Raw genomic sequence first — 14,468 nt, 5'->3', positions numbered from 1 at the left:
GTCTGTGGTTGGCCAGCCAGTGTCAAGCCAGAGAAATAACTGCTTCTTCTGGGTTTTAGCCTGAGGACACGAAAGCAAGCCAAACCAAGAAAATGACACTTGGCCCAAAGGGAAATAAACAGACGTTAATATGGGGTCTGAATATGGTAAAAGAACATCCCACAGCTGCAGCTGGTGAACAAGGGGCCAGTGATGACTTTAATTGGGATGCAGGTGGGGCATTCTTGTCCTCTCTGGGCCTTTCAAACTCCAACCTCCATGATCCTAGGTGTGTACAGAAAGACTGAGGCATCTTCCCAGAGGATGCTGCTTACATCACCAAAGTCCCCTGAGCATGGTTACCTGGTGGACTTCATGCTTCTCGAACTCCTGGAGCTGTCTCTGGAAGCCCAGGTTGGGGTTGGCACAGGATCTCCCTGCGCGCACAGTGTGCAGGGCATCCTCCCAGCCAAAGTCGGTGACGGTCATGATGTATGCGATCACCAGAGTCACACTCCTGGAGACGCCGGCCAGGCTGCAAGGGCCAAAAGAACCCACAGGGGCAAGGGGTTTTAGTCCATGAGTCTATCTCCTGATTCATCAAGATCAGGGGATTCTGTGGATCTCATTTTAGAAAGTCTTCCTGCCTTGGATTATGAGTGGACAGCAAGCCAGTATGAAATTACTCAGAAATATAGGCATCAGTGTCTGTGTAAGCCTTTATTTTTTTATTTTTTTTTACAGATTTTTCTACTGTCTATCGCTTCTGGCACCAGTTTTATGATTCTCTATGCTCCTGAGCCCTTCTTCAGATAGTCCCCATTTCCTTGGACAGAAAAAATAACTAACTAAAGCATGTCGAGGGAACTTGAAGGGTCTGGGATCTATGCAATAAATCTATTTACAACCTGCAGCAGTTTAGAAGGTTTCTTTTTTTGGGGGGGGGTCTGGTTTTCTTAGATAAATGAAGGCTAGATATGTAACTGAAGGCCCATTAAATACAGAAGCTCTTATGAAACAGTTTGTATTCTTCTTGAAATAACTGAGCAGAGCACAAGAGTGGGCACATTCCACGTGCTCTGGGATGTGGGGGTCAATAACGGTTAATTATATCTAGCCGGCTGAGTAAGGGGACCAATTTTAAATGCATATGCAAATTAAGGTGGTCACAGAAGGCTGTGCTGCGTCAGATTTAGAGTGTTCTAGCAACGGTTTAAGATGGGGAAGTTTAGCAAATTTCTCATTTTTAGAAAGGCTTATCTTAGATTTATATAACCATATGAAATACAAATTCCTAGAATATCAGGGCTACACATATTCAAATGATAATAATAATAATAATAATATAACCATTCTTACATAGTGCCTCTTCCTTAAGCTTTTAGATCAGAAATACTGAGAGAGCTTTTAGATCAGAAATACTGAGAGAGCTTTTAAAAAGTACATCCTCTTTGACTGCAAACCTGGAGATTCTAATTCACCAGGAGCCACAGAAGCCCAGGGACAGGATTATAGACCTCCCCTTATATGGCTCCAACTGCATCCCCTCAAATTCCTTAAAGCAAATGTAGATGAACATTATAAAATCTACAATTTGTTATATGTCCTACTCTTTTTTAAAGTAAAAAAAAAAAAAAAGGAAATCACACAATCTTAAGAACTGCATAAAACCAGCAAACATTATTTCTTTCTAAAGCAATCAAACTACTATCCCTGCTTTCCTAATATAGATTACAGGCCCTTAGAACAGATTAGTTTTCATGAATGGCTCCTCTGGATATCATGCACTGGATCTCTTCTGTCATAACAGAACTGTCACCAACTTCAGCAGCAACCCAGCCCAGGAGACATCACTTTACATTTCCAAAGAGCTTTCACTAAAATAGCAACTTCTCTGGGGAAACTCTAAAGACTGTTAAGCTTTTTTATTTTTTTTAATCTATTTCACAACATAATATTGTATTTTAAAAAATCCGAGTATAACTGACATATGTTACATACTTTCAGGTGTACAACATAGTGATTCTATACGTTTACATTATGCCGTGCTCACCATAATTGTAGCTGCCATCTGTCACCATCCAACCTTGTTAGACCATTGACTGTATTCCCTAAACCTTTATTCCTATGACTTGTTCATTCCATGACTGGAAGCCTACATCTCCCACTACCCTTCAACCATTTTGCCCATCCTCTTCCCCCTTCCCGTCTGGCAACTATCAGTTTGTTCTCTGTACTTACAGGTCTGGTTCTGCCTTTTGATTTTTTTTTATGTGCTTTGTTTTTTAGATTCCACATATAAGTGAAATCATATGGTATTTGCTTTCTCTGATGTATTTCACTTAGCATAATACCTCTCAATCTAGCCATGTTGCTGTGTTGCTGTAAATGGCAAGATCTCTCTCTTTTTTTTAAATGGCTGAGTAATATTCAATATGGAGTCTGACTCAATATAGAGAGGAAACGTGCTCAGCCTACACTTTGATAAATAGCAGAGTTCTGGCTCCAGAATGTTGGCTGCTGGTTCCTTTGACATAACAGTTATGTGATGAGTATGAGTACTAGTGGTAATGAATATTTCATAATGCATATTGTCAATTCACTATATTGTACACCTGAAACTAATGCCAACTATATTTCACTTAAAAATAAAACAAATAGGGGCACTTCGGTGGCTCAGTGGGTTAAGCCACTGCCTTCAGCTCAGGTCATGATCTTAGGGTCCTGGGATTGAGCCCCGCATCGGGCTCTCTGCTCAGCGGAGAGCCTGCTTCTCCCTCTCTCTCTGCTTGCCTCTCTGCTTCCTTGTGATCTCTCTCTCTCTCAAATAAATAAATGAAATCTTAAAAAAAAAAAAAAACAAATAAAATTAAAAAAAAAAGTAAAATATGAGAGCTAATATTCACTGAGAGCTTACCATGTGCCAGGCACAGTGCTAAGAACTTTATGTGCATTGTCCTTGGGTTGCGTGTATTATAACATTTTCTTTGCAGTGTGTATGTACTCATTTATATGTATTCGTATCCATACAAAGTATAGCTGAATGCAGGTGGAGAGCTGTATATAAACTGTTTGATTCTAAGAGTCTATTCAGATCTTTTCAAAGCAAAGTACTAAGCTAAACACATATAAAAGTCCCCATCTGTAAATGGAGAAGAAATGGTCATTCTGGTATTACACTCATGCAGTGCTAAACACGTGCTAAATACGTGATCAAAACTCTCCAGAAAGAAACAGTGTTTCAAAAAAGTACTGAGGTTTCAGGGACGATCCCACAAAATGTGTACCCTCCATAGGAGGCTATTCCAAGGGAATAATGGACATGGGCTAGAAAAGAGGTTCCTGTCCAGAAGCCTTGACAGACCCTACAGAAATCCTAACTGTGAAAATGAAAATCCTAAGTGAAAATGAAAAAAAAAAATTATAGCGTTCTCTCTCATCAAAAACAAATGATGACTAACAAATGGCAGGGGTCAGATGGAGTGTGTATTCAAGATTCAGAGAGCAGACAGAGCTATTAGGAGATGAAATAATTAATCTAAACACACAGAAAAACCCTTGAGAGAAATCAGGGTGAGCAGAAATACCAAGCTATGATTAGGCAGAGGCATACATACCAGTGTACAAGACAGCCCTCACCCCTGAGGCGGCACTCGTGAATGAATTTAATACTTTCTTTGAAATGTCTTGTCCTGTGGGGGGAGAAAAAAGAGAGAAGTGACATCTCTCTACTTTACTCAACATATGATGAAAAGAAAAATCCGCCTGAGGTTTCTTGAAAAGGTCTCAGAGTCCCACAGCTTCAAAACCGTGGTCACACTGTCTGGGGCTGGAGCTGCCTCAGCTTTAGAATCTGTCACACACAATGCTGGGGCCTGGGGAGGGCTGCCCATCTTCTGGGATTTTCAGAATTTCTCTGCAAGGAATCCCTGAAACACAGAATTGCCACTGACTGGTATGTGTGGGGGGTGGTTTCTGCCTAGCCCAAGGGCCGGTTGGAGCCACTGAATGTTCAGGAGCATACTAGTGACCCCACACTGATGATCTACACACTAGCTGTGCACATTCAATACCATCCAGGTGAAGAAGGTGCCTGTATCATGCAGGCTCTCCAGTGCTAAGAGGTAGTTTACTTTTGATGATCTGAAAAACCTAGTAATACTCTACCATATTGGTCTCCCTTGACTTTGGTACATCCTGTCAGGATGTTGTCAGAGGGCTGTAGGAAAAGGGAAAATAGAGCTCCAACCCCTGCTCAGCCACTTACTGGCTGTGTGACCTTGGGAGAGTCACTTAGTTTCCCTTATAAAGTGGATATAATGTCTTACAGGGTTGCACAAGGTGATAGATGTCAATATGCTTTGCAAACTCTGAAGTCCTTTATGACAATGAAACCATGATCCTTACTTCTTCTGATCCTTAGCTTTTTATTTATTTTTTTTAAAGGTTAATTTTATTTATTTTTTTCAGCATAACAGTATTCATTGTTTTTGCACAACACCCAGTGCTCCATGCAAAACGTGCCCTCCCTATTACCCACCACCTGTTCCCCCAACCTCCCACCCCTGACCCTTCAAAACCCTCAGGTTGTTTTTCAGAGTCCATAGTCTCTTATGGTTCGCCTCCCCTCCCCAATGTCCATAGCCCCCTCCCCCTCTCCCAATCCCACCTCCCCCCATGATCCTTAGCTTTTTAAACACCCTTTCTCTGCATGCATGTACCAGCATCATGTAGAGCATGTTCTGGACTGACTGGTGGGTTAATTATAAACACTCCAAGGGCACCTACAGAGTACAAGCTTTTGGAGGTCTTCTACTTTTGATTGACTTACAGAGCAGTAAAACACCTGAAGTTGCCCATGGAATAAATTCATCCTCTTTTAAACACCAACTGAGTACTATTTACTGGACACTGCAAAGCTGCAGGAGGTTCATGGAAGACTGAAAATTAGTTCCAACCACACAAGCTAGGTCTATTGTTTCATGAAGGATAACAGGACAAATGAATGTAATAATGAGAAATTCAGATGTGGCATAACAAACTCAGCCAGGTATTAAATACAGAAGAAACTTAGCAACCTAAGTAGAGGTGTCCAGCTAGATTAAGATGGAGAGACAAAACAGGAAACTATAAATGTGCATGCATACACATACATATTCCATAACCAGCCATAGGCATGATCAAAAGTCCTAGGGAATCGAACCCAAGGACTCCAGACTCTTACCTAAAATCTTTAACTATGAGAACATTGCAAGACACACTTCTGCTAACTTTCCCAGGCACAAATGCTCCCAGACATACACTTATAAAATGACTCTGGGCATTGCAACTATACTCACAAACAGTGGCTTGGTCTAAAACAGGCAAGAAAAGATTCCTGCTGTAATTCCTGAAATCTGAAATGTCAGTACTGAAAGAGATCTCAGAAAGGATTGTAAGGCTGGAAGCCAGGCAGTGAAGCTGAATGCACAGAGGGATAAAGGGATGGGGACACTGTGATGTGACTGGCAGAAGCCTGGCCCATTGGAGCAGGAAAAAAAGCTCGGTGCTGTTAGAGCTTGTCTCTCAAGCAAAAATAGTCTGCAGTGAAGCCTTCTGATTTTTAAGTATTGAAACTGTGGCAGACATCTTGAGTTGTGCTGATTTCGTTTGGGGCAGCAAAATTTGTCAGGATAGTCCTCCTTTCCTCTGATTCCAGCCATGGAGAAGTAAAGAAAAGGTTGTGAGGTGGGGACTTCTGGAAAAGTTTTCTCTTCCTAATGAAAGTAAAGTTATCTATCTCTGCCCCAGTTTTCCTGCTAGGAAACTGGAAGTAAGCGTCATGCTTATAGCTGCATCAGCTGCCCTGTAACCACAGGTGATAAGCCCCTGGGGTGGAGAGGCAGCAGGATGTAAAGGGAGACCTCAGGGTACTGATGCCCAGGCCTGGGAGCACCCACCACCAGGTTTCTTAGTCAAGGCTTAAAGTAAATTTCTCTGTCACTTAAAACATCATCACTGTGCTCTTTAGTCAAATACAATCTACCTGATAGCAGCAACCAATTCAACAGTTTTAAAAACACTGAGCTCCTGGTGATTCACAGACCTGTACCCCTGGGGATAAAAATACATTATATGTTTATAAAAAATAAATAAATAAATAAAAACCAAAAAAACCACTGAGCTAGGTGGCAGCTGAGGGGCCCAGTTGGTTAGGCTTCCGACTCTTGATCTCAGCTCAGGTGTTGATCTCAGGGTTATGAGTTCAATCCCCACATTGGGCTTCACACCTCAGTGTGGAGCCTACTAACAAAATAAAAATTAAAAATAAAAGAAAGTATAAACATTGAGCCCACTCATCTGGCCGAGGAGTGGCTACAGGCTGCCCATCTGCCATCTGCTTCATGGTTTACACAGCGCAGCCTGTTCTCCTCTGTTGGTCACTGTACATAGCAGACATGCCAGGGGGTACGGTGGGTCTGACTGCAGATCCCAGTACCAGGACAGGCTGCCCAGAACTCAGAGCTCATCCCTGACTTCAGTCTAGCAGTGGCCTAGAGGGTACACATTTGTCCACTAGGTCGGCCATGCTGGAGGAGCCAAAGGTTCTGAGAGTCCTCTCCATGCCTGCCCATACCCATGCCTGTCCTTTATGGGTCTCTTTCTAGTTAAGCAGAGCTGCATCTGAGACAAGACAGGTAGGGAAGAACACAGCAACCAGAAGAGGAAAAACAAATCTCAAAATGAATGACAACTGCCTGAGGAGTGAGCAAACCACAGACTGCTCCAGAACACAGTGCAAGGCCCGAGTGACGTGAAAGTTACCAGTGCCCTTGAAGTGAGTAGGACTTCATGTTTTAGGGGAACATGGGCAGTGCTGTGGAGCTCACCAAGATCTTGCAAAGTGATAACCAACGAATCCCTTTACTGAAACCTGAGAGTGGGATCAACTACTTCTATCTGGCTTTTATTCCTGCATGTACCAAATCACATGCACGATGAAATCCAGGTCTTAAATACTGTCGGGTGTATCTGGGTTCAAAAGTCAGTCTTGTACTTTCTCAGGATAAGACAGTGGGGCGGGAGTGGGGGTCAGTAGGGCAACATGCAAACCTGCCAGAGCCTAGAGAGTGTGTGTGAAAGAGCTGAAGGGCAAGGAAGTCATGAGGAGGTGCCCCCACTTTGCTCCTTGCCAGCCCTTTCTTCTTTCAGTTCTAACTGCACCAACCTTAAGTCTAGGACAAACCTACAGATGGCTCCTGCCCACCACCAGGTTGGGGCAAGGGCTGTGGAACCCCAGGCCAGACATCTGTGAGAGGACAGCTCACAGCCCAGCCCAGGAGTGTAAATGATGCCACTGAAGGGATGGCTCAAAGCCCCACCACAAACCTTGACTCATAAACACAGTTGGGCACGAGGCCACACCAAGCAGACATTCCTAGAAGTGCTTTTTCCAAGTAAAGCCAGGAGGCAGGCACATTTACTACTGCTTTGGTGTGTTGCAGGGAGCGGGGGTTATTTCCAGGGAAGCTGATGACATAAACTCTAGCGCTGGTCACTAAACTCCCTCCTCCACACAGGAAATACCCGCGACTCTGGCTCTTGTTGCCCAATTCTCCGACGTGAAGCAGAAGCACACATCTTAAGCACCATCCCACCACAGGCTGTTACAATGAACACAGGTTCCCTATTCTTGCTCTTCATTTTGTACCCTCACTTCCGTACAACGACATGTGGAATAAGTTCTGTTGGAGGAAAGCCAGTGGGGCTCATCCACCTTTATGTGTCACAAACTTACCTCATAGTGCTTGCTGCTGCCAGCAATCTGAAAAGAACACCTTGGGTAGGGCAGAGGGCACCTCAGAGGAAAAGCATCCTCTGTGGGGGTTCAGCAAACTCAGCCCTGCAGTTGCCACTGTCCCCCTTTCTCTGTTTGTGCTGGCTGTCCTCCCCTTGAAGAGCCTCCTCCCTCTCTCTGTCTAGAGGCCAAGAGACAGGACCAGCCAGGTTTCCCTGACCTTTGGAGATGCACAAAACGGATGGTGGATGGGATCTAGCAAAACTACACCCCATGATGCTCATTTTTTGAGGCTGGCAACTAGTTCTTATTCCAAGACTGCAAGATGTCCGTGAGATCACAGACAGCCTGTGACACCCCACAGGCAGACTGTGGGATCAGAGACAGCCTTCTCCTGCTGAGGACTCTGCTTATCTGAGCAGTAGCCCAAGGGATCTGGTCATGTACCTTGAATGGTAGCTGGGCTTAGTCCAAAGCCAGCAGTATCAGAGCAGGCTGTACTGACAGCAAAAGCCATGAGACTCAGGACACTTCTTCCCACATACATACACATGTGTGTATCTATGTGTACACACAAGCATATATGTGCGTGTATGTTGTATATGAAAGCAAAGGAGGAGAAAACAAGAAAGATAAGCACTCTTTAATTTTTTCCTCCTGAAAAAAGAATGCTTGAAAAAAAAAAAAAAAGTGAAAAAGCAAAAAGCAAGCGGGTGGAATATTCTGAGTGAGTGAGCCTGTGCTCTGGAAGGTGGGCTTGGATCAGAAAGCTGTTTCTCCTGGGGCAGGATCAGCACAGTCCCCCAGGCTCTGTGTGGGCCCAGCTGGAATACAGTAAAGCTTTCACCCCACCCAGAAGCAAGCAGGAAGGAACATTCTACAGTAGTACATGGCAGAGCTGCTCTATTGGCACACAGCTTTGAACACACACAAACTACTCATATTTATATCAATGATTTCCCAAATTTCATATTTCCTGCACTTAAACACTGTTTTTTAATTGGGGGGATTTAAAACACACACGTGGTATGTATCATGCTTTTCATTTTGCCACATAAGGTCATTTTGAAAACAAAACAAAACCCTCTTTACCACCTACTATAATGCCATTTCACAAAGAGTAGTTGAACACTAGAAAAACAAGGAGGACATAGTTTAAGACTAAGCAATAGTTAAATTCCATAAGTCAAGCCTTATGGAAAACTCAGTATAACTTTTCTGAGTATTTCTCTTTTCTATGGGCTGCAAAGTCCTCAGGGGTCACGGGTGAGCAAGTGTGTGTGTCCACACGAATGCTCAGGTAAGTACACATCTGTCTGGAAATAGGACCACCACGGCACTCCAAGGGCCCACATCACTTTGATCTTGCAAAGTTGCTTTTTAATAATTAAAACAAAAACCACTGTAAATGAGTGAAAGAGAGAACTGGATGTACAGAAGACATCAGCTAAACTAAACAAAACATACACAAAAAGATAAGGAGGTAGAATAAGGCAAGGAAGTTTTACTGATACTTTAAATATAAGCTTACTATATTGCTAATACCTCTTCTCCCCACAAAAACCTCAAAAAATTTAGAGACCTGCTCAATACTCAAACCACTGAATGTCACAAAGGCTGTATTGTAATGATGCAATGCTACCAACTCCACAGCACAGATCAAACTTTCCTGGACTTGACAGAAGAAGATTAAAAAAAGTAATTATTCCCTTAACAATGTCTAAATACAAAATACCAATTTAATAAATATTAATATAAGAATGAGTAGTTCTTTATTCATTGATAAATTAGTTATTTATTCATTAATTAAAGAAGTACTAGTGTATTTTGAGGGTGAATTACAGTAATTCCCTCTCAAGTAGTTCACTCTCAAAATACATTAATACTTCTTTCTTGGATAGACAGCAAATATAATCTTATTTTTAGAAATGCTTAGAGTTCATAAAAAACACTTTCACTTATCTACCTTATACTACAAAAATTGTGTTAGGTATTTTACAGATGAGAGAAACGAGGTTAAAAATGACCTGCATAAGAAACTACAGAGAGAAAGCAAAAGCAACTATTTCTCAAAGTCTGAGAAATCCTAGCCACATCAACCAGAGAACATGTGGCCTGTGCATTTGATATAAACTCGAGGATGCCTCTAATTGTGACAAATCATGCAAAACACACCAACCTGGGTCTGTGGGGTTATAATGACTATGAGAACTTGAACTTTCACATTTCCTGACTTTGAAAGGCAAGGTGGTTGGGGGAACTGAGCTAAAATTTTAATGTGCTAATGTTATCTCTACCAGGTTTCTGCATTTGAAGTTCCTGGAAGATCAGAGGGGGAGTTTATGAGGATTAAAGCCACGACAGAAAAATGACCTTTCTGGGCAGTTTACAGCCACTGAATGCCAAGTGCAGCAGTTAGTTTCAAAAGGTCACAAACCTCTTACTAAGCATAATTGGCAAGAAGAATTCCTGTTGGTATAAGTATCTGTGGGGAGAGATTTAGGATATTATATTAAATATATATTATATATATTAAATTATATCCCAAGTGGGAAATAATTTTAAAAGTTCATAAGTTTAAAACAGGGGTACAGTTTTCTAGAATTTATTTTGTCATTAAATAGAAGAATTCTCAGGCATCAGTAATTGAAAATGGCTAAAGAATTACTAGTTCTACTCTTCTCTAAATGACAGACATGATTTCTCCTGTTTTTGCAAACCAGAGCATTGATATTATTTATCTCCTGACCACCTACATTGGTTAATGGTACAGAAAATAAAGGTTCACATTAGCCGATATGTTCTAATATTTGCTGAGTAATTACTTCAGGCTACCTGCAGTGAGGTGGGTCATATAAACAGAATCAAGTGTTCCACTGGCTATGGTCTAATTATATCATGAAAGCATGCTCACTGTTAAAAGGCACATTATGCTTCCAATAAAATATTTGTAACAAGTAAAGCTGTTTCATAGGCTGTCTCTTAACATAAAAAGTATACTCATATTCCAAACTTTACTCCACAATTTCCATGTAACTTCAGTAGAGCAAGAAGTATTTATAGAATCATAGACGTCGATGTGCCCAAATCCTTATTTAATGGATAAGATTTGCTATTACTAATGGATTAAAACTAAAAGTTTCCCCAAAGAATCACAAGAGTGTCTATGAACATAACTCCCAACAAGAGAGTGCCAGCTTTTCTGCCTTTCGATGAGTTATGGCCTTGACTTTATTTTCCAACTGAAACAGAGGTTGTACTGCTATAGGACTTCACTCAAAATAGCAGCAGTGGCACATTCTCCTCAAGTTCTCTCTGTCATTAGCTTCACACTTGGGTGCTATAATAACCACCTATTGGAATCCTACATTGCACTTTCACCAAGATGTGAGGAAAGGGCTAAAGAGGGAAATCACTCATCTTAACAAGACCTCTGCACGTATTTGGGATGGGAGAGAATGAATTCAAATCTTACGGGCTAGTCCTCTGGACCCTAGGTGACTGTGTTTGGGCTGGTTTTGCCAGATCTGAACTGACCCATGAGACACTGCAACTCAGAGAAATATTTTCTGTCACTCTGGCCTTTCCATGTAAAGAAATCTTTCAAATATTCCACTGAAGTGGGCCTCCTGAGCACCAAAACTTGTTTTTTCAACTATCTCCTTTTGTAACTCTCAAGATATATCTAAACACCCTGAAGACAGTAAAAGTATACTCTGATTTTCAAAAGTGCTAAGAGTTCATAGATATCTGATCTGTCTTCAAAAATCCTGAAGGCAGGAATTTTTCAAATGAGGGAACTGAAGCTCAGATGGGTTTAAATGACTTGTCAAGGTAGATGCAACTAGTTTTAAAGTTAAGATATCTAACATCAAGGTCTACTGCTTACTTGTTTATATAATGTAGGGCTGCTCAATGCTCAATCTTCATTTCATACATCAGTCATTGTCCTGGACATCAAGCACAGTGCTTGGCTCCTAGCAAAGCTGAAAAGTCCTGGGGGCAATCGAGTACAGGTGGCTACCTTCTCTGACAACAAATGCCCAGAATGTGTTACAATCTGATTCCTCCAAAGAGTCATTGCCAACCAGGTATTGACAAGTTCACAGTACGTTAGAATCTCAGTTTGAGATAAGAGCAAAGCAACTGTTCTAAAAATAGCACCAAAACATGGGCAGAAGATTGCTGTGGTCTCCAGAGAAAGGCAGTGGCTCACTTCCTTCCGTATACGCCATGCCCTTCCAACCACTTCTGTTTCTTGACACGACTAGTAACCAAGGAAGTTCTCTGGTGCTTCTTCTCCTAGACGTAGGCTGCTACAGTTTTCCTAGTGATCCTAGTAAAATATTTCCTCCACCATCCTCGATTTTAAAGATTGACTTTTTCTGTGAAATACAGAGTTACTGTGAAAACAAGTCTTGCATAGAATGTTATCTGTCCCTGCTTTCCAATCTACCTTTCCTGGTCTAACTCTATACCACCTGTCCCCTGTCCTACCCACCTACTTTCCCACATCTTTCCCCACAGCAATCAATCTGACTCTGGCAACGTTTTTTGTTTTTTTTTTCCCCCCCAAACAGGTAGATCTCTCAAAATTATTGTATAATCTGTGAAAAATCTGTTCTCCAGCAATAAAAGTCAAGATTGGCTGAGGTTTCAGTATTCAATAGCTTTTAGAGATGCCAGACAATTGGGATACTAAATTATGTGGTATGTAATTCCAATGCGCAGGATTTGTAGGCAAGAGAGCTTAAGAATCATGAAGGATGAATCCTGATAGGTCTGCATACTCCCAAATTTACAAACACCACCTTAGCTTACAACTTTCCTAATAAAATGCGGTAATGTATAATTCTAGCAGGGTTGTTGTATGTGACATGCAATGTAAGCATGAGGCCAGCCTGAGAAGCAGAGGCTGGTGTCTACTGGAAACACTGAATGGCTCAGTACTTCAATTCTGCTCCAGTCCCTCAGCCTGCAAGGTTCAAATCCAGGCTTCAGTAAAACTTAACTCCATATCATGGTCTTTCTAGGTCATTTTTAGACACCAAACAGTGTGAATGTTTAAAGCTGTGACTGCTGTGGGTCTCCAAAGACCTGTCCCCCATTCTGCTGAAGCCTAACCCCAACCTAATTATTGTCACCTTTCCTTTTATACTCTTTAATTTGGCTCCTAGAAAATTTAAAATTACCTGCATGGCTTACATTTGTGGTTCATAGTCTATTCTATTGGATGGTGCTGTCTTAGACAAAACCCATTAGCTTCTTTAAGCCTTTGCTTCTAAGAGAGAGGATAAACATGCTAAAAGTTTGGTTTGAGGCATAGTTTCTAAAAATGAGGCTCTTCTTGGAGACATCCCATCAGTCAGTGTTGTACAGTTGAAGGACTGGCAAACAGTGTGCCTCCCGCTACGGCTCTAACTTCGCAGCACAGACCTCTATGCTTGGCATCAAGAGTCCCATGGCTCTGATGACGTCACAGCACTTAACTTATTTGACTTTACTGGTCTTATTCATTTTTAATATCTCCAAAAATGTAGGGAAAAAAAACCACTTACAGGTTCTGAGACGGTGAATCTGCTGCTGGAATGCACAGGTATTTAACCCCCTGTAGAATAATAAAAATAAAATAAAAAGATGATACTTAGTGGAGAATACTAGTTAAAGGAACTGTTTACTCAGATCAAAAAATAAAAAGTAAAAAGGAGAAGTTTTTCCCTCATCCTTTGTTGCCAAGGAACGAGGAGAAACTTTTTAATTAAGGTTCCTGGTTATTTCCTTGACCGTGCATACAAATATTCATGCTCTGCCTTGCAAACAGTTTGTAGGCTTAGATAGGGTTTATCAAAAAAGTGAAATAATTGAGTGCTTTCCAGTAAGTGTAAACAATTTCAAAACTATCATTTCAGATGCTTGCTTACATATTCAACATTTTTTAAAAAAATCTATTTCATTTAAAATCCTAAGTGGCCAAAAAGGAAGCACTGTAAGTAAAATCCTTAACATGATGACTAAATTACAATGTTATATTACAGAGTATTCTATATCAAATTTTAGTAATTGGAAAATTGTAATTTCCCTGATACATCATTGGGAATTTACACATTCAAAATATCTTGATTTATTTTTTTTAAAGATTTTATTTATTTATTTGTTATAGAGGGAGAGAGAGAGAGACAAAGCACAGCAGGGGGAGTGGCAGGCAGAGCAGGCAGAGGAAGAAGCAGGCTCCTTGCTGAGCAAGGAACGCAATGTAGGACTTGATCCCAAGACCTTGGGATCATGAACTGAGTTGATGGCATATGCTTAATGATTGAGCCACCAAGGCATCTCTATTTTGATTTGGCTTATTTTTCAAAAGAGTATAAGTTTGTGTACCAAACTCACATTTTTTTAAAAGAATGGCCCAATTCGAAAAACAAAAAATGAACTTCATATAGGTCTTCATAAAAATCTATAAAAAATGTCTATGTAAATTCATGCCATAAAAATCCATGCTAAATTTAAGTTTTATTAAAAACCTGGTTGTTTGGGGCACCTGAGTGGCTCAGTCAGTTAAGTGTCTGACTTCTCAGGTCCATGGTCTCAGGGTCCTCGGATTGAGCCCCACATTGGGCTCCCTGCTCTGCAGGGAGGAGTCTAGCTGTCTCTTTACCCCTTCTCCTGCTCATGCTCTATCTCAAATAAATACATTATTGGATACATAAATTAC

General features: G+C 41.2%; 1 protein-coding gene across 2 annotated transcripts in view; it reads right to left on the bottom strand.

Annotated features, from left to right (window-relative positions):
* Nucleotides 1-14,468, bottom strand: part of DUSP22 (dual specificity phosphatase 22) — a 69,868-nt gene that overhangs the window by 10,598 nt on the left and 44,802 nt on the right. For both annotated transcript variants that reach the window (XM_046005828.1, XM_046005829.1), the window contains exons 4-6: nucleotides 13,315-13,364; nucleotides 3,597-3,671; nucleotides 343-514 (exon numbers count right to left, since the gene is read on the bottom strand). In XM_046005828.1, coding sequence (XP_045861784.1) covers nucleotides 343-514; nucleotides 3,597-3,671; nucleotides 13,315-13,364 — 297 coding nt within the window. The remainder of the gene's footprint in view (nucleotides 1-342; nucleotides 515-3,596; nucleotides 3,672-13,314; nucleotides 13,365-14,468) is intronic.

The sequence above is a fragment of the Meles meles genome, chromosome 5, assembly GCF_922984935.1.
Source record: "Meles meles chromosome 5, mMelMel3.1 paternal haplotype, whole genome shotgun sequence".
In the NCBI taxonomy this organism is placed as follows: Eukaryota; Metazoa; Chordata; class Mammalia; order Carnivora; family Mustelidae; genus Meles; species Meles meles.
The sequence above is the reverse complement of the archived record's forward strand: the minus strand, read 5'-3'. Positions and strand labels throughout refer to the sequence as shown.